This window comes from Vulpes vulpes, chromosome 13 (assembly GCF_048418805.1).
Source record: "Vulpes vulpes isolate BD-2025 chromosome 13, VulVul3, whole genome shotgun sequence".
NCBI classification, from domain to species: Eukaryota; Metazoa; Chordata; class Mammalia; order Carnivora; family Canidae; genus Vulpes; species Vulpes vulpes.
The window spans coordinates 155,293,096-155,314,041 of record NC_132792.1 but is presented as its reverse complement, the minus strand read 5'-3'; the positions used below and the strand labels follow the sequence as shown (position 1 = coordinate 155,314,041).

Sequence of the window (20,946 nt, the reverse complement as noted above, 5' to 3'; positions counted from 1 at the left end):
TAGGTGTGTCTCATGTTTTGTCACCCTCACTGATATTTTCACACATTTTCTCTCCTTTCCCTTTATTCCCTTTCATTAATTTTTATATTCCCCAAATGAATGAGATTCCCCAAATATAATGTTTGTCCTTCTCCGATTGACTTATTTCACTCAGCATAATACCCTCCAGGTCCATCCAGATCAAAGCAAATGGTGGGTATTTGTCATTTCTGATGGCTGAGTAATATTCCATTGTATACATAGACCACAGCTTCTTTATCTATTCATCTTTTGATGGACACCGAGGCTCCTTCCACAGTTTGGCTATTGTGGACATTGCTGCTATGAACATTGGGGTGCAGGTGTCCCAGCGTTTCACTGCATCTGTATCTTTGGGGTAAATCCGAGCAGTGCAATTGCTGGGTTGTAGGGCAGATCTATTTTTAACTCTTTGAGAAACCTCCACACAGTTTTCCAGAGTGGCTGCACCAGTTCACATTCCCACCAACATTGTAAGAGGGTTCCCTTTTCTCCACATCCTCTCCAACATTTGTTGTTTCCTGTCTTGTTAATTTTCCCCATTCTCACTGGTGTGAGGTGGTATCTCATTGTGGTTTTGATGTGTATTTCCCTGATGGCCAGTGATGCGGAGCATTTTCTCATGTGTTTGTTGGCCATGTCTGTTCTTCCTCTGTGAAATTTCTGTTCATGTCTTTTGCCCATTTCATGATTGAATTGTTTCTTTGCTGTTGAGTTTAATAAGTTCTTTATAGGTCTTGGATACTAGCCCTTTATCTTATAGGTCTTTTGCAAATATCTTCTCCAGTTCTGTAGGTTGTCTTTTAGTTTTGTTGACTGTTTCTTTTGCTGTGCAGAAGCTTTTTATCTTGATGAAGTCCCAATAATTCATTTTTGCTTTTGTTTCCCTTGTCTTCATAGATGTATCTTGCAAGAAGCTGCTGTGGCCAAGTTCAGAAAGGGTGTTGCCTGTGTTCTCCTCTAGGGTTTTGATGGATTCTTGTCTCACATTTAGATCTTTCATCCATTTTGAGTTTATCTTTGTGTATGGTGTAAGAGAATGGTCTAGTTTCATTCTTCTGCATGTGAATGTCCAATTTTCCCAGCACCATTTATTGAAGAGGCTGTCTTTTTTCCAGTGGATAGTCTTTCCTGCTTTGTTGTATATTATTTGGCCATACAGTTGAGGGCCCATTTCTGGATTCAATATTCTGTTTCATTGATCTATGTGTCTGTTTTTGTGCCATGACCACACTGTCTTGATGATCACAGCTTTGTAGTACAACCTGAAATCTGGCATTGTGATGCCCCCAGCTATGGTTTTCTTTTTTAAAATTCCCCTGGCTATTCGGGGTCTTTTCTGATTCCACACAAATCTTAAGATGATTTGTTCCAACTCTGAAGAAAGTCCATAGTATTTTGATTGGGATTGCGTTAAATGTGTATATTGCCCTGGGTAACATTGACATTTTCACAATATTAATTCTTCCAATCCATGAGCATGGTATATTTTTCCATCTCTTTGTATCTTCCTCCATTTCTTTCAGAAATGTTCTGTAGTTTTTAGGGTATAGATCCTTTACCACTTTGGTTAGGTTTATTCCTAGATATCTTATGCTTTTGGGTGCAATTGTAAATGGATTGACTCCGGAATTTCTCTTTCTTCAGTCTCATTGTTAGTGTATAGAAATGCTACTGATGTCTGGGCATTGATTTTGTATCCTGCCACACTGCCAATTTGCTGTATGAGTCCTCGCAATCTTGGGGTGGAGTCTTTTGGGTTTTCTATGTACAGTATCGTGTAATCTGTGAAGAGGGAGAGTTTGATTTCTTCTTTGCCAATTTGAATGCCTTTTATTTCTTTTTGTTGTCTGATTGCTGAGTCCAGGACTTCTAATACTATGTTGAATGCAGTGGTGAGAGTGGACATCCCTGTCATGTTCCTGATCTTAGGGGAAAGGCTCTCAGTGTTCCCCATTGAGAATGATATTTGCTGTGGGCTTTTTGTAGATGGCTTTTAAGATTCTGAGGAATGTTCCCTTTATCCCTACACTCTGAAGAGTTTTGATCAGGAATGGATGCTGTATTTTGTCAAATGCTTTCTCCTCATCTATTGAGAGGATCATCTAGTTCTTGTTTTTTCTCTTGTTGATATGATCTATCACATTGATTGCTTTACGAGTGTTGAACCAGCCTAAAACAATAGTTTGCACAAAAATAGAGAGCCTTTTCCCATGTGTGCTATCGGGCTTTGGAGTGCAGGGACCTTTCCTCTTTCTTTATCACTGCATAGAGTTTTGAATGGAATAGATTGAATTTAAATGGGACAGAGAAATGTATTGATTCTGGAAATTATTTAAAATAGCTGCTTTTGGGGCGCCTGGGTGGTGCCATCAGTTAAATGTCAGAGTCTTGATTTTGGCTCAGGTTGTGATTTTGGGGTCCTGGAATCCATCCCCACGTCAGGCTCTGCGCTCTGCAGGAAAGTCTGCTTATCCCTCTCCCTCTGCTCCTCCCCCCACTCGTGCGTGTTCTCTTGCTCACTCTTGCTCTGCTTCTCTTTCTCATATAAACAAAGTCAAAATAAAATAAAGTAATATAATATAAAATAACTGCTCTTTAGATCTCAACTAAGAAAGTTCTAGTCTCTCACATTGACTAGCCTTATAACTAAGACAAACTTCTTGTTTTGGCCTTGGTTTTCTCATTCATAAAATTCTGATTCTGCAAGGTATGTAAATCAAACACTGAAAGCTATAATCCATCATATTACTTTCTAATATATATTCTACTTTCAAAAGTACATAGTCTCTGAACTATAATTTTACAAATGTTTTACATTTGTAAAACATTTGTTTTACAAATAGTTTTAAAAATTCATCTGTGAATTCCACAGAATTCAGTGAATATTTATGCAAATTTAAAAGTTTGCTTTCCATTTTTTTAATAATGTAGCTGAATCACACCCGTATTTTAAGTTATTTTAATTATTGTTTCCAGTGGAGGGCCAGAAAATGTGAAAGACCTGATTGGAAAGGGAAAAAAATTTGCTGAATTTATCTCACCTTGTATTTTAAAAAAGCTTTAGTCATGAATTTGGAATACTTCTGATGGTGATGCAGAAATAATATTTAAAATATTCTTATTCCAAATTTACTGATTTGATAAAAATTTTTATATTTTCCTTTCTATACTGTAACATCTTTTATTAGAATGAGATTGGCTATATTTATGTACAAATTGAGTCATATATTTTTCCTTTCACATTTATTTGCTTTCTAGATAGTTGCTGGCAAAGGTTTTTTTTTAAAATTAAGATATGGAATCTCCCTTGAATTGCTGGTAGAGATTGGTAAGAAGAGAAGCACAGTGTACATTGGGCCTCACCAGCAGCAGTGATTTTTGCTAGTGGTTCTCATCCTTTCACTCATAAAATAAGCAGAAAATTGACCTAACATTGCCAGCTCAGATCTGATAGCTAGAAAGTAATCCTTAGGGAATTACATTTGGGAACCAGGTGTTTTGTTTTGTTTTAAATTATTTTTCCTTTGAGGTAAAGTTTCCTTTGTGAAAAGTTTCTACAGAGATGTGTCAGATATAGTGTAAATCTAGCAACACAGGCAGTAATTAAGTTAATCAATTTCAAAATATAGATTCCCATTATAATAAATTTTTGAGTGCTGAGGTGGAAATTTCATTTAATGAAAAGAAATAGGATATTTTTCACTAAATAAATCAGTAGATGAATTTTCATGAATTCACTTGTTCATTCTCTGTGAAATAGGCGATAGAGAAAAAAGCAAAACAAACAAAAAAACCAGGACACTTGGGTGGCTCAGTGATTGTCTGCCTTCAGCTCAGGGCCTGATCCCAGGATCTGGGATACAGTCCTGCATAGGGCTCCCTGTGGGGAGCCTGCTTCTTCCTCTGCTTGTGTCTCTGCCTCTCTCTCTGTGTCTGTCATGAATAAATAATTCTTTAAAAAAAAAAAAAAAAGAAAAACACAGAATAATAGAGGATGAGGAAAAGTAAGTTAGCAAAATACACTTGAGTAAATGCTGTGAACAATAGCCTTGTCTGTACAAGGTAAACATTCTGGTTTTAAGACGTAAGCTTAAGAGACTTGTCACAAACATTTTCTTAAATGGCAACTATAAAATTGAGGTTGTTTAAAAGGGATGTTTGAAATATTCACATTGTAACTCTTAAATTCCATTTTTAAATTCCAGTTTTTTAAATAATAAATTTATTTTTAATTGGTGTTCAATTTGCCAACATACAGAATAACACCCAGTACTCATCCCGTCAAGTGCCCCCCTCTGTGCCCATCACCCATTGACCCCCACCCCCTGCCCTCCTCCCCTTCCACCACCCCTAGTTCATTTCCCAGTTAGGAGTCTTTATGTTCTGTCTCCCTTTCTGATATTTCCTACCCATTTCTTCTCCCTTCCCTTCTATTCCCTTTCACTATTATTTATATTCCCCAAATGAATGAGAACATATAATTTAAACTCCATTTTTATAAGAGAGAACTATTCTACGTTTCTTTATAATTGATTTGCTTATATGGCTATTAGTGTATTAACTTATCAAAATAATATTTCATGAAAATTCCATTGTATAACTTTTATGCAATTCAAATCTTAATAACTACTATTTTGGTAAAACTGACTTACACTTACATATTTTCCAACATAACACACTCATTACACGTGTGTGTGTGTGTGTGTGTATATATATATATATAGTGTGTATATATATATATATATCCACCTTAATCTTCCATATCTTGAGTATTTTTAGGTGAGTGTAATGCATGTGATTCATTTTAGAAATGTACATTTTGTTTTATATGAAGAGATAATTATTTAATATTACCTTTGTGAATTTGTAATGCATTATTTTTATGTTTTAAATGATTTCTTAATTTATTGACATATATAGAAACCTTCTATTCCTTACTAAGTAACAATGTTAATTTAGAAAGTATGCTTTCTTTTCTTTTTAATTTAAAATAATTGAAAAAAATTCTTTTGAATTTAAGTAATACAGCAAGAGGAGATTGCTTGTGCTAAAAATGTTTCTCGGTTATTATTGAGTTTTGTAATTAAAACTTGAAATTATGCATTCTTGGACTGTATTTTTATAAAAGCAGCATAGAATTAGAGGAAATAATGGATTAGAACTATAATTGTTTACTGACTGGGAAGATAAAATGCTATCTTTGGTATATCCTTTTTACTGGAGTTGAATTTAAATCCTGTTGTATCAGCGGTACTTGTTATTTATATTGTCTTGAGCATTCAGAGGCTTTTTCAGAAGTAATATTGTCTGTTGTACACTATTGTTTTTTTTTTTTGTACACTATTGTTTTAAAGCACATCTCTACAGATATTCAGAAGTTTGTTTTTGACACATTTAAAAAGTGAGCACACAACCAAAATATTTATTAATGCTAATTTAATTAAAAGGACATTTTTAATATACTAAAAAGAAAAGAAATATTGTGAGAAATGATGAAAATGAAAAACCAGTGGGAATATTTATAAAACAACAATGGGAAAAAAACAACAACAACAATGGTTTTTATATCTGAATAACTAGATACGATATATTAGAAAATTTTTTTTAAAATGCCCTGCAAATATCAGTTTAAGTAAGCTTGATGTCTTATACATACTAATTTATATCTGTTATTTTATAAAAGGCTTTTTAGAGTTGCAAATATAGGATATCAGAAATGAATTTTGATATAAAGCAAGCATTATTACAGTGTTCATAAATATTTAGGATTTTAAATGGAGATTTAAGATGATATATTATGATCTAATTTCTAACTATAGTATATTTGTTACATATTTATCACATTTATGCTTTTCTTTTCAAATTAAGACCAATATGTTAACTATAGTTAAATCTGAAAATTCATACTTCAGAATCTTAAAGTGTGAAGTATGTAAATAAAAAAGTGAGTTGTGAAAAGAAATAATGAGTTTTAATAATCTGACCAAGTTACTACTTTTGCTCCTGTTTCCAGAGGTCATTAAAATGCTTAAAAGATCAAAATACTTTATGTTTAACCTCATCAACTGTAAATGTTTAAAGAGAAATTTAAAAATTAGTTAAAAGGTAACTCTGACAATGTTTTAACAAGAATGTTGGTGTAAATGTGCTCTTTTGCTTCTAATTCCATGTGTCAATTATTTACAGATCCGGTGGTATTGTGGAAATTCCCAGAGGACTTTGGCGATCAGGTTGGAACTACATAATCTTTTAAAAAACATTTGTAATGGGGGTACTATGATTATTGCTGCTGTTACTGCAGCAACTACTACTATACATGAATTGCTATATGTATTTTCTCTTGACCAGCTGTGAGGAAAAAAGAATCATGTGTGCAGGATGAATAAATGATTAGATCTCTCCTTGTTACAGTGATGTCTGAATCGCTTACATATATATTGAGTTGACTATATTTCCTTATTTTATATAATTCTTATCTATAGCTTTCTTAAAAGAAAATGAGATTTCAGAATGAGTTTATTCCATTTATATTTTAAATTATAGTCTTCTATAGTTCCTTAAGTAATGATTATGACCAAAATTATGAATTGTATATTGACATGGTATACACAAAAAAATTTAAAATTTTATAATTACAGATTTATAATTTTGAAATGAATTATATGACAAAATTTCAAGTTTCATGGAAATCTGATGAGCTTTTTTTTTTTGCCTGCAAAGCAATGGTAAAACAATCTTATCACTCTTAAAATTAAAAATTTTATTAGTATTAAACTTAACCATAAGTTAAGTTCACAGATACAATTCTTAAACTTCTCATAAGTTATAAAAATGAAAGCTGACCATTTATTTAAAGCAGTTCATTCAGAAATAAGTAAACAGAAGAATGTTTATTTAAAGGAGTTCATTCAGAAACAAGTATACAAATAAGTGATTTTGATATGTGGAAGGATAACTTTCTGCATGTAAGGCTAAGAAGTTACGCTGAAAAAAAGTAAATGAGCATGTTAAATATTAATTCAATCTAATGCAGTCCTTGACTATTTTTCACATGAAAGGAGAGGTGTGCACTCTTAATTAGTTTTGAGCTTTTTAGAGAAAGAATAGATTTATAAATATCTTAAGTATGCAAAAGGAGTCCCTACAGTGAATACATGATTTGGATATATGATGCATAACTGAGTTTGTTCTGAAGTAATGTGTGGTTAGGGGAGAGCCTTACTGATTCATTTTTAGTGTTTTGCAATACTATTTTTCTTCTGGTATTCTCCATTCTTGTCCACTGACCCAAGAACAAGCCACCTGTCCAGGACATGTCTTTTTTTTGCTTTTATTTTCTACCCTTTAAACCATCTGGAGAAATCCTAGGAGATCTGAAGAATCCTCACTTTGGGTCACATAAGAGCAATCATATACTTGTTGAGTTCAACTACAGTAAATTTTTCAGTGAGACCAACTATTGCTGTCCCTCTTTGTGACTGATAAACTGGTGATAGGAATTTTTTAGTTGGGGCTGAAATGTTTTGTTTCCCAAATTTGTGAAGTTAGTGGAACATTAATAAGCCCTTACATACCCATTAAAATGCAAAAGCAGTTTAACTGGGAAATGGTGAAGAGTGTCCAGAATTCTAGTTCATAGCAATTCTTATACACTTTAGGATTCTTATACACTTATACACTTTAGAAGGTTAGAACTGAAAAGAACTTTAGATACCATTTTGTCTAAATATTTCTTATTATGTCTGAAGAAACCAAACTTTCTATGGGAATCTAGCCACGGGCCTTGAAGAATGGTTTTGCCATATGCTTTTTGGTGAATATTCTGAATACTAGAGATGATTCAAGTACGCTGTATATTTCTCATCTTTCTTACCACTTACTACTGTTGTAGACTATTTCTTGCTAACCAGCCTTTTCCCTGGATCTGAGACTTGCTTCAGTAAATAATTATAAAAAGCTTTTTATTTAGCTGTTACCATGTACTGGTGCTATATTATGTGCTTTATGTGCATAATTCATTTCATCTTCAAACCCACCGAGTACTGCTGGGAGGTAGTATCATTCCCCAAAGTAAGGGTTAAGAAAGTTGCCTGTGATCGCACTGCTTATCAGAGACAGAGCTAAGATTTGAAGGCAAGTTTGTCTAATTCAAAAGCATGTGCTATTAGCAATTAAGCTATATTCTTTCTGCTTAGAATGCTGTCTCAGATCCTACTCACTTTATTTTAGCTCTTTTAACAATAGTTTATCATAACAGTTCTTTTCCCTCATTATTTTTATAATTTGAAATCAATGTGTTATTTAATCCAAAGGAACAGTATTGATTAATTACCCTTTGGTTCTACTACATAGAGTTGTTGGTTCATCATAGGTGTTGGTTTATTACATGCTCCTCAAGTGTGTCTTCCTTCTTTAGTTGGTAGAACTAGTGGGACAGTTCACAGTCACATTTCAGGAGCTGTAATTTGATTTTGGGGGGAGGTAAATAGAGAATTTTGTATAGGAAAGTAGGAAATGAAACTGTAAATGTAAATAGAGCTGAGTTTTGGTAACATTAAAGTCCTTGCTGAAGAGTTGGTCCTTCAGAACTTGAGGAGAATGTAATATAGCAAAATAAGTATGTTAGGAATATTAGTCGGGAAGAGATTTCTGTAGGGATTGGTTGTGGGAGAAACCAGGAACATGGAAATTAGTTGGCTATTACAGTAGTTCAGCTGTAGGCATCAAAAGGATCTGAAAGGGTTGGTTACATTAGGAATGAAAAGTAAGATGAGTATAAGGAGGAAGGAGGAAAGACGTTGGTCTTGAGGTGCTTTGCAGGGTATGGGGTAGAGAGGAACAGTGACGAGAGGATGAATTTGATTTTTGTCACTCCAAGAAATGTTGAATTATCTTTGTGTAAGTGGCAGATGGGACTTTGGAGATTGGAGAAGAATGGAGAAGTGTTTACAGCCTGAGGAAATACAAAGCTGTAAGCAAATTAAAGAATTGCTAAACAGACTGAGTTGATGTCAGATTTATGTTTTGCAAATGTTTGGCTGAGAAGATGAATGCAGACCAAGTCTTCCCCTCTGTGCCACTGATACTGGCAGTATCCCTTTGTACATTTGTGAGGAGTTCAGGGGTTCTATATAAAATGAGTAATTTTGTTTCTTTTTGTTGTAATCAAGGTAATTCTCCATTGCCCTTAGTTCTCTGTTGTTCACATTTATACTTATGGCTTGAGGCTGTTTCTCAGAATACTTAATTTTCCCTTTACTCTCTGCTTGTCATTTTTATGGTTCATGTTTCTATAGCATCCCTGCTTGCATATACCATGCTCTTTTGGGGCCATGGTTGGTCTGTGTTTCTTCAGTAAGAGGAGCAATCTTTGTGAGAAAAATACACTTTTAGAGTGAGTTTAGAAATAAAATCTTAGGGGTGCCTGGTGGCTCGGTTGAGCATCTGCCTTTGGCTCAGATAATGATTGCAGGATCCTGGGATGGAGCCCCGTGTCGGGCTCCCTGCTCAATGGGGAGTCTGCTGCTTCTTCTCCCTCTGTCTCTCCACTGGCTTGTGCTCTCTCTCAAATAAAAAAATAAAATATTTTTTAAAAAGAAAAAAAGAAATAAAATCTTATAAATACTGGAATCAGGGATGCCTGGGTGGCTCAGCGGTTAAGCATCTGCCTTCGGCCCAGGGCATGATCTTGGGGTCCCGAGATCAAGTCCCACATTAGGCTCCCTACATAGAGCCTGCTTCTCCCTCTGCCTCTGCCTGTCTCTCTCTCTCTGTGTCTCTCGTGAATAAATAAATAAAACCTTTTAAAAAAATAAATGCTGGAATGAAACACAGATGTGTTTGAATACTGGCTCTGTATTTATAGATTGTGTGAAGTGTTGCTTTAGACAGGGACTGAATCTCTCTTAATTACTCATTTGCAAAATGGGACTGATTTTACTGGTCTGAAAGAATTATGATAAGAACGAAATGATATGAAGCTTATAAAACACTGAAAGTCATGCCTGGCATGTAGAAAACAGTAAGTGTGAACCAATAGTTTTGTTAAAATGTCACATGGCCATGAATGTTTATTAACTTATGGTGAGGGATAGATAAAACTGCTTTATGTAGAATGTCATTTTAAAAAAAGATTTTATTTATTTGAGAGAAAGAGAGAGAGAGGATGAGAGGCGGGAGAGTCAGATGGAAGAACAGACTCCCCACTGAGCAGGGAGCCCAATGCGGGGCTCTGTCCCAGGACCCTGGGATCATGACCTGAGCCAAAGGCAGATGCTTAACTGACTGAGCCACCCACGTGCCCCTAGAATATAATTTTTATAGGTGAATAACAAGTTTGAGAATTTTACTTTTATTTTGCTTTATAGACCTTCAGGAAGATTTATAATGTAATAGCACAGGTACTAATATGTAAAAATTCTTTTCTGATGTGTGCTTTCTGACTTTCTGAAATTCCTATGCCATTAGTTGATGACTACAGTGGATATTTGCTGTTTAACTGGTGAAACTTTATTACTTTTTAGTTATTTTTTTGAAAATCTTAAACTCAGGATGAATATGAGTGGAAGTCATAGGACCATGGAGCCACAATCTTTTAGTAATGGCCAAGACATCAGAAATCATTAAGATCATTTGGATAGGAAAGAAGGTTATGAAAAGCTGACCCCAGGTCATACTTCTTATTTACCTTCTGCCCTGCAGTACTTTTTCTATTTTTCCACAGGCTCCAGGCCTTTCACGCTTCTAGGCCATGTTGTATATCTCAGATGCCCTTTCCCATTTCTCTAATGTACTCTCTCCGTAATACAAAATGAAATGTTTTGTCTGTTGTGATATTTTGAGACATTCCTCTTTTTGTGTTCCAGACCCATTTTTGTGTTACTGTGCCTGCCACATTACCTGAGTAACCTGGAGTAATTGTTCTAGTGTGTCTTATTTCAGTGAATGCTCCCACTTGCTTTCCCAAGCCAAGGACTCTGTTTATTTTTTATTCTTTTTCCTTCATTCAACTGCTCCTTGCAATCTGTCATCAAATACTATTGCTTGTGCCTCTTTCATGTCTTGTAACTCTCTCCACTTCTCTTTACTTCTGGGGTCCTTTTCTTAATTCATATCTTCCTAATTCTTCTTTATGTTTTTGTGCCTATTTAATTTATTCTCCACAAGTGTAGCTAGACTGATCTAAAAGACAATGGAATGATCTCTCTCTAAAAACCAAATACTGTTACTTCTGTCACTACTGTCATTGGTACCTTACCATGTGTTAGGCAGTTTCTAGGTACTTGGCCTGTATTAACTATTGAATCCTAATTATGCCTCTATGAAGTAAAGGACTACTATATTTCCCATCTAACAGATAAACAGACCTACAAAGTACTTAATTTACATGGCAAAAGTCACACAATTAGTAAGTAATAGAGCCATTATTCCAAGCCAGATACTGACTCCAGAGCCTGTAGTCCTGAAGACTCATTTAAACTCACTACTCCCGATTGACACCTTCAAGATGAGGGTCAACTTCTCACCATGATCAAGTTCCTTGTTTCAAGTCTTTTGTTTTCATCTTTAGCCACCTATGTCTCTGTGCCTCTGTCCTTTCTCTGTATAAGAAATGGCCTGTACTTTTTAGTGAACGTTATTTTCTCTTCTGTACCATTTATTTATATTCTGTCTTTGAACATGTGAGTCTTTCTGTCTGAAATGCTAATCTCCTACTTGCACTCCCTTTTGCCTGTCTTTCTAGTGTTGGCTTAGAGGTCATTTCCTCCAAGAAGCCTTTTTCTTTATGTCGCAGGTCTGGATAGAATGCACCTCCTGGGAGTTCTCTTGGCATTTTATGCTTCCCATATTATGCCACTTATTAGATCTATCATTTTCCTTACGTTTTATTTGCTCCATTAGACCAAATGTTCTGAGACTAGTATTAAAGAATAATTTTTAAAAGAAGATATAATCATGACTCTAATACAAATGTAACATTTTATTTTTAAGTTTTTAAAAACTCGTTAGTTGATGAGGGTGTGAGTAAAATGTTGCATCCTATTCAAAGAGGAGCTCAAAGTAGAATTGTATAGATAAATCAGGAAGGCTGTAATAAATTTACAAATAGATGTAGAGTTCTATGGTTTTATCCACATGGGGTAAGGGGTAAGGAAGGAGGGGATTCAATTATCCCTCTATAAGACATGTCTGTGGACAAATATTATTTGCATTGCTATCATTTATCTACCATTTAAAGAGTTGTAAAATAGGCACAGAGCCCCTAAAAGAGTATATTAGGCAATTGCTTATTTTCCAATGGGAACAACCAGTGATCTTTTTGTTCAGTTTAATCTTTTACAAATATTTCCTATAGTCTTCTTCTTCCTATTGCAAGCATAATAATTTCAAAGAAAGATCACTCTAGAAAGCAGAATGAATCACGTCCCTAAAGATTTGGCCTGATTTTTTACATGGGTACAACAAGAGAATTAATTTAGGCTATGAGCCTCCATGAATTTACTTTACATATCTAGAACCATGCAATGTAGAATAATTGCTATGTCTACAAAATTAACTTTTTTCCAAAAATTTTCATAAGGAATTTCTAATAAAAGATTAAGTTTTTAGAAGCCTCTGTTATTTACTATCCCAAAGGTAGAAAATTAGGTCCAAGCAAATATCTTTTCCAGATTTTACATGTACTGCCTATAACTTTGGTTTTTCTTTCCAAGATTTAGAGAATTTGCTAAGGTTCCTGGTCTATGAGGATGGGACCTTCTTCAAGACCTTTAAGTTTGGACCCTGTCAGCCAGGCATCAGGCCACTTTTTCTGGGAATGACATTGTAGGCTCCATAAGTACAGCTTACTTTGTTCCTTAAAAGTGTCTTGGCATGGCTGATTAAACAAGTATCTTTCTCAAAAATGACGCTTTAAGACCTTGGTTGTGCAATCACCAGTTATATACTGGTATAATGAAAGACACATTTATTGAATTTATGCAAAAAACAATATTGGTATGAAAGTGAAGGGGCTTAGTAAGAGTTTCTGAATTCAGGGAGGAAGAGTATCAGTGAGAATAAGATATAACTTAAAAATATTTCAGTTTATAGAAGTAGAGTTTACTAAATTGTAGGTTACAGTGTAGTAAAATGAATAAAGACTTTCTTATATGTCCAGAAAATAGATAATTAAAACGGCATCAATAATATTTCAAACAATAAAATTTCCCTCATTATTTATTTATTTATTTTTTCCCTCATTATTTAATACAATACGATTAATTATTGTTTTGCTGGATTTTGTCTTAAAGGTCTCATGAAACTTTGTTTCTTGACTAAAATGAGTCTCAGAAGTTCTGCCTCAGTCTACAGAAATGGCCTGAAAGTTATCTAAGTGATGTCAGTTCAAAGGTGTCCCTAAGAGTCTATTCTTTGAAGTGTCAGAAGTTTGAAATACCTGATACAACCCTTTTGCGAGGCTTTGAGACTGACATACTTTGTTAAAAACAAAAACGCTGGCCTGTAGCTTACAGCAGAGGCTTCAGGCAAGCATCAGAAATAAGACTAAACTACCTGTAGATGTAGATGCTTAATGGTTATGGTTAAGTTATCCTGGGGAGGATGGGCAAAATAGGTGAAGGGGATTAAGAGGTACAGACTTTCAGTTATAAGATAAATAAGTCACAGGAATAAAAAGTACAGGTACAGGTACAATAATATTGTAATAATGTTGTATGGTGACAGATGGGAATTACACTAATCACAGTGAGCTTTGCATGATGTATCAAATTGTTGATTCACTGTGTTGAATACCTGAAATGAATACAATGTTGTATGTCATCTATAGTTTGATAAAAATACAAACCAAACCAACCAAACAAACAAACAAAAAATGCCAAAAGCAAATGGTAAAGGTCTGGTGAGGGTTTATAATAAAAATAAAATAGGAAAAAGAAAATTTGGTTATTTCTGTTGTATGAAAAATGTTATAAATCCATTCAAAAAGGTTTTAGAGAAAATGTTTCAAAGAGCAAGGAGTAAGACTTTCCAAAGGAGTTATATCTGATTTATAAAACTGGGTGAATTAATTTGAGGAAATTTGAAGAAAAATTTTGAGATACAGCATTCAATAATTCTGAGACATAATATAACAAGAATATACCAAGAATATCAAGTAAAGAGAATATCAAGTAAAGATGTCTGGAGTAGGGGCCTGAAATGTATTTTTGTAAAACCTCATGGGTATCTGATGTGCATACCCAGTTGAGAAACGCTGGCCTAGAAGTGCCAGAGATTAAAATAAAGAAGTAAAGGTTATGGACAAGTAAACATTTTAAATAATAACTGAAATTATAACTGGCAGTATTACATTATTGTTGTCTAATATCATTGGGCAAAGTACTGCCAGGAATCTGATAAGTATAGGAAAACCTAAAAACTATTTCATAAGAGATTTGATCTTTTTTTTTTTTTTTTTCCTGAAGGGTAAAACATATTATGGACAGCAAGGGCATTGGTATATCTCTTGGGACTTTCTATACAGTATATGATTTTTTAAATATTCATATTCATAAAATTTATATACATGCCTGTTCAACCTAGGGCAGGCTAAGCATGTTGTCTCATTTTCTAGCTTTTTGTATGCAACTATTAAATATAATAACACATCAAGCAAGCAAAATTTTTTCTAGTATCTCATTTTGTAAGGTAAGAGAACATATCGCTGTGCTTTTCAAGGAACCTCTAGGAAATCTCTGAGATAGTTTTGGTTATAAAAACATACTCTGGAAGTTTTTAATTTTTTTTCTATATTCAGAGTGAGTTTAGGAAGTCAAAATTTGAAAAGTTGTTAGAAGATTTGAATGTTTGACTATGATGGGATCCAAGAAGCAACATGTAGTTATTTGTTTAATCAAAATGACAGTGAAATATTTAAAATTAATATGGCCAGGAATACTATTGAATAGTTCTTTCATAAATGAACTTTTGTACTTTTTTTCTCCCTTAAGGAGTAAAAAACGTAGTGAACTCAGAATTAAGTGAAGAAATTATTCTGTTAACACACAGATTTTCAGCTGTCTCAGAGGTACACAGCTAAGAACAACATTGTAGGCAAAGGCATTAATCAATAATCTAAGGAAGCAAGCCCATTAAAGTTGAGTGATTTTTAACAATTTTCATAGCTTTTCACAGTCATATATTATCAGATAAGACAGACAAAAGTCACATTTTTATTTCACTGTGCCCTTTCATATTTAAGAGCACACTGACACTTTAAAACGTATCTGAGATCTGCAAGACCAAACTAATTTTATCATCACCATCACCATTTAAATTTATATTGTTCAGAGTGTTGGGATAGAGGGAACTTTCCTTGACATCTTAAAAGCCATTTACGAAAAGCCCACAGCAAATATCATTCTCAATGGGGAAGCACTGGGAGCCTTTCCCCTAAGATCAGGAACAAGACAGGGATGTCCACTCTCACCACTGCTGTTCAACATAGTTCTGGAAGTCCTCGCCTCAGCAATCAGACAACAAAAAGACATTAAAGGCATTCAAATTGGCAAAGAAGAAGTCAAACTCTCCCTCTTCGCCGATGACATGATACTCTACATAGAAAACCCAAAAGCCTCCACCCCAAGATTGCTAGAACTCATACAGCAATTTGGTAGCGTGGCAGGATACAAAATCAATGCCCAGAAATCAATGGCATTTCTATACACTAACAATGAGATTGAAGAAAGAGAAATTAAGGAGTCAATCCCATTTACAATTGCACCCAAAAGCATAAGATACCTAGGAATAAACCTAACCAAAGAGGTAAAAGATCTATACCCTAAAAACTATAGAACACTTCTGAAAGACATTGAGGAAGACACAAAGAGATGGAAAAATATTCCATGCTCATGGATTGGCAGAATTAATATTGTAAAAATGTCAATGTTACCCAGGGCAATTTACACGTTTAATGCAATCCCTATCAAAATACCATGGACTTTCTTCAGAGAGCTAGAACAAATTATTTTAATATTTGTGTGGAATCAGAAAAGACCCCGAATAGCCAGGGGAATTTTAAAAAAGAAAACCATATCTGGGGGCATCACAATGCCAGATTTCAGGTTGTACTACAAAGCTGTGGTCATCAAGACAGTGTGGTACTGGCACAAAAACAGACACATAGATCAATGGAACAGAATAGAGAACCCAGAAGTGGACCCTGAAATGTATGGTCAACTAATATTCGATAAAGGAGGAAAGACTATCCATTGGAAGAAAGACAGTCTCTTCAATAAATGGTGCTGGGAAAATTGGACATCCACATGCAGAAGAATGAAACTGGACCACTCTCTTTCACCATACACAAAGATAAACTCAAAATGGATGAGAGATCTAAATGTGAGACAAGAGTCCATCAAAATCATAGAAGAGAACACAGGCAACACCCTTTTTGAGCTCGGCCACAGTAACTTCTTGCAAGATACATCCACAAAGGCAAAAGAAACAAAAGCAAAAATGAACTATTGGGACTTCATCAAGATAAGAAGCTTTTGCACAGCAAAGGATACAGTCAACAAAACTAAGACAACCTACAGAATGGGAGAAGATATTTGCAAATGACATATCAGATAAAGGGCTAGTTTCCAAAAATCTATAAAGAACTTATTAAACTCAACACCAAAGAAGCAAACAATCCAATCATGAATTGGGCAAAAGACATGAAGAGAAATCTCACAGAGGAAGACATGGACATGGCCAACATGCACATGAGAAAATGCTCTGCATCACTTGCCATCAGGGAAATACAAATCAAAACCACCATGAGATCCCACCTCACATCAGTGAGAATGGGGAAAATTAACAAGGCAGGAAACAACAAATGTTGGAGAGGATGCGGAGAAAAGGGAACCCTCTTGCACTGTTGGTGGGAATGTGAACTGGTGCAGCCACTCTGGAAAACTGTGTGGAGGTTCCTCAAAGAGTTAAAAATAGACCTGCCCTACGACCCAGCAATTGCACTGTTGGGGATTTACCCCAAAGATTCAGATGCAATGAAACGTCGGGACACCTGCACCCCGATGTTTCTATCAGCAATGGCCACAATAGCCAAACTGTGGAAGGAGCCTCGGTGTCCATCGAAAGATGAATGGATAAAGAAGATGTGGTTTATGTATACAATGGAATATTACTCAGCAATTAGAAACGACAAATACCCACCATTTGCTTCAACGTGGATGGAACTGGAGGGTATTATGCTGAGTGAAATAAGTCAATCGGAGAAGGACAAACAGTGTATGTTCTCATTCATTTGGGGAATATGAATAATAGTGAAAGGGAATATAAAGGAAGGGAAAAGAAATGTTGGGAAATATCAGGAAGGGAGACAGAACATAAAGACTCCTAACTCGGGGAAATGAACTAGGGGTGGTGGAAGGGGAGGAGGGCGGGTGTTGGAGGGGAATGGGTGATGGGCACTGAGGTGGACACTTGACGGGATGAGCACTGGGTGTTTTTCTGTATGTTGGTAAATTGAACACCAATAAAAATTAATTAAAAAAAATAAATAAATTTATATTGTTTAACATGCAGTGCATCCATGATTGCTGTCCTCAAATGAATTCATATATCTGTTAAAAATTTATGAGTTTTAATTTCTAATACAGTAATTTTCAGTATTCAGTAATATTATTATATAAATAAATAGTAGCTCTTCATCATCCTCATTAACTTCCAAGAATATAGAGGTTAAAAATAAAAGTCCAAGAATTGCTGTTTTTAGGACAAAACTGTTTTTGAAAACAAAATATACAGAGTTATATTTATCTGATCCTGTTGTTCCCAGTGTAGTCTTACCGCCTCATTAATTAAAACCTTTAACCTAAATAACTGACTTCTGTTTCATGGAAAAAGAACTCTGAGGGATGGATAAATGAGAACTTTCTGGCATGCACATACATTTTAGCAGTCAATCTGACCTCATGAATACCCTTTATATAATATGTATAAGTTATAAACTATTTGGTGTGTGTATATATATATATATATATATATATTATAAAATATAATACTACTACTTTCTAAAGCCCTACATATCCCATGTACATCTTTGTAGAGTGGAGAAAATGAGCATGTTCCTTAAACTAACCCAAAGGCATACCATTTTATAGCATACAAAAATAAGCACATAGACTTAAATTATGCTTAGTAATCAATATTTAGTATTCTCTCTTAGATATTACATGGGTCTCCAATAATTATATATTAAGTCAATTTAATATCAGTTTAATATTTTAGTAACCTAAAGATTTCGGAAATTCTGTTTAAGCAGATATATAACAAAATATAATTACTGTTGAATCAAGTTTATCAGTAAGGGCATTTGGGTGGTTCTACTGGTTAAGTGTCTGCCTTCAGCTCAGGTCAGGATCTTGGGGTCCTGGGATCAAGCCCCTCATTGGGCTCCCTGCTCAGTGGGGAGCTCACTCTTCCTCTCCCTCTGCCTCTTCCCCTGCTTGTGTGCTTACTTTCTCTCTGCCAAATAAATAAATAGAATCTTTAAAAAAGTTTTACCAGAATAATGATTGAATTTAGTCAAATAGAAACTTACATTTTTTAAATAAGCTTAAACATGTTAGCTTATTTGCTCAGTATACCTGCATATGTTTAGGAAAAACAAACCCGAGTAGAATAAATCTATCCTTGTATTATATTTAACAATGATAAATCAGAGAAAACAGCTATATTTATTAAACTAAGGGATAAACTTAGATGAGTGTGCTAAAGATCTATCTTAATTATGGGAATTTGAATTCTCTAAGAATTTTTTTTTGAGGTCTAGCTCATTTGAAGCTTTAGAAATTAAGTTTTCTTATTTTACAGTACTTCTAGGGATAGTCATTTTATGTACATATCTCTCGATAAGCCATTCAGAACAGAGCTTCTGTATTAATTTTTTTTAAAGATTTTATTTATTTATTTATCAGAGAGAGAAAGAGAGAGAGAGAGAGAGAGAGAGACAGACAGACAGACAGACACAGGCAGAGGGAGAAACAGGCTCCATGCAGGGAGCCCAATGCGGGACTCGATCCCAGGTCTCCAGGATCACACCCTGGGCTGAAGGCAGCGCTAAACTGCTGAGCCACCAGGGCTGCCCAAATGTTTTTGAAATATTTTATTTTTTTAGAGTGGTTTATGGTTCACAACAAAATTGAAAGAGAGGTGCACAGATTTCCCATATGCCCCCTGCTTCCCCACATGCATAGCCTCCCCCATTATCAGCATCACTCATCAGAATGGTGCATTCTTAATGAAGGATGAATATACATTGACATACCATAATGACCCAGAGTCTGTAGTTTACCTTAGGGTTCACTCTTGGTCTTGTACAGTCTGTGGGTTTGGACAAATGTATGATGACATATATTCATCATTATAATATCATACAAATATGGTGACTGCCCTAAAAATTCTGCTCTGACCATTCACCTCTCCTTGCCATCTCCACCCCTACAAACCACTTATCTTTTTACTGTCACCATGGTTTTGCATTTTCCAGAAAGTCATATATTTGGAATCATAAAATATGTAGCCTTTTCAAATTGGCTTCTTTTACTTAGTAATACATATTTAAAGTTCCTCCATGTCTTTTCATGGCTTAATAGGTTAGTTCTTTCAAGTGCTGAATAATTTTCCATTGTATGTACCACAATTTATTTATCTATTTACCTGCTGAAGGACATCTTGGTTGCTTCCAAGTTTTGGCAATGATGAATAAAGCTGCTATCAGCATCTATGCAGGAGTTCTTTAATTTATAAGATTTTATAATCTACTTTATTGATATTCTCCAGAGATAGGGAAACATGTATCATCCTTAATCTTCAAGAAAGCTTATTAGGCAAAGGAAGATTATCCTGGGAATCAAAAGTGAACAAACTATCATTCTGCCTTCTACTTGACAGAAGACTAACGTGGGTGTATGACTTTAAGTACATTTTTTCTCTGAATTTCAGTTTTCTCTTCTGTAAAAGGGGGTTGCAGGAACAAATAGTTGTTTCTTGTTTTTTACAGTATTCATTTCTACATATAGTTCCAACAGAAGTCCAGCTGTAATAAATGCCATGAAGGTTACTAACAATATAATGTAGGAATTCTGGGAAGGAAGACATTACACATTTAAACAAGCCAAGAGTTTAGTGGTTAGTGAAGAAGAGGAGGTAGTAAATTTAGATTAACTTCTTTGGTGGTGGCAATATGCGGTATACTTTTGGTCGCTTCTAGAATTAAACGGCTTGAGGAGGGAAAACCATGTTTATATAGAACAGCAAGAAGGCACTTTAAAAGGAAAGATTGAAGACAGAAGCTAGAAGTTGATCACTTATATAGCAAGAATTAGAGTTAGCAACATGACAGATGTTACCTGAGTATACACTATGAATTATTTTTTTTAATACTAAATGAATAAAGATAAATATAAGAAGCTCCCAGCTCAGAAGGACCTCATATTACAGCAGAGGAGGCAAAATTAATTTAATCATAATACATCACTATATGAGCTATGATACTGATGCACAGATATAATGGTGGTTCAGGTGAGATTGCATCACAACTCCAAGCCGAAGATTTAGCTTTGGATAGCAGTGGTAAGGTGTGCTTCCATCTTTAAGACAGGTGGAAAGAATGAAGAACAGATGGCAGGGGCCAGGATAAAAAAAAGACAGTATTCTAGGAAGACTCAGTTTCTGGAATGTTGAAAGTACTTTTGTTTTTTTATCTCTTCTTGATTGTCATTCCTACACTGGCATGACTTGAGAATGGGATGTGACAGGGAAATTTGTCCTAGATATTTTGCATGGGTCCGGTCTACATTCTTGTCTCTTGCTTCACCAGGATTTATTGTCAGTTGGTGTAAATGGAATAATGACAGCTGAACTGGTGTGCTGGAA

General features: G+C 34.8%; 1 protein-coding gene across 9 annotated transcripts in view; it reads left to right on the top strand.

Moving 5' to 3' along the window:
• Positions 1–20,946, top strand: part of DENND1B (DENN domain containing 1B) — a 261,506-nt gene that overhangs the window by 63,366 nt on the left and 177,194 nt on the right. For all 9 annotated transcript variants that reach the window (XM_072733418.1, XM_072733421.1, XM_072733423.1 and 6 more), the window contains exon 3: positions 6,208–6,251. In XM_072733418.1, coding sequence (XP_072589519.1) covers positions 6,208–6,251 — 44 coding nt within the window. The remainder of the gene's footprint in view (positions 1–6,207; positions 6,252–20,946) is intronic.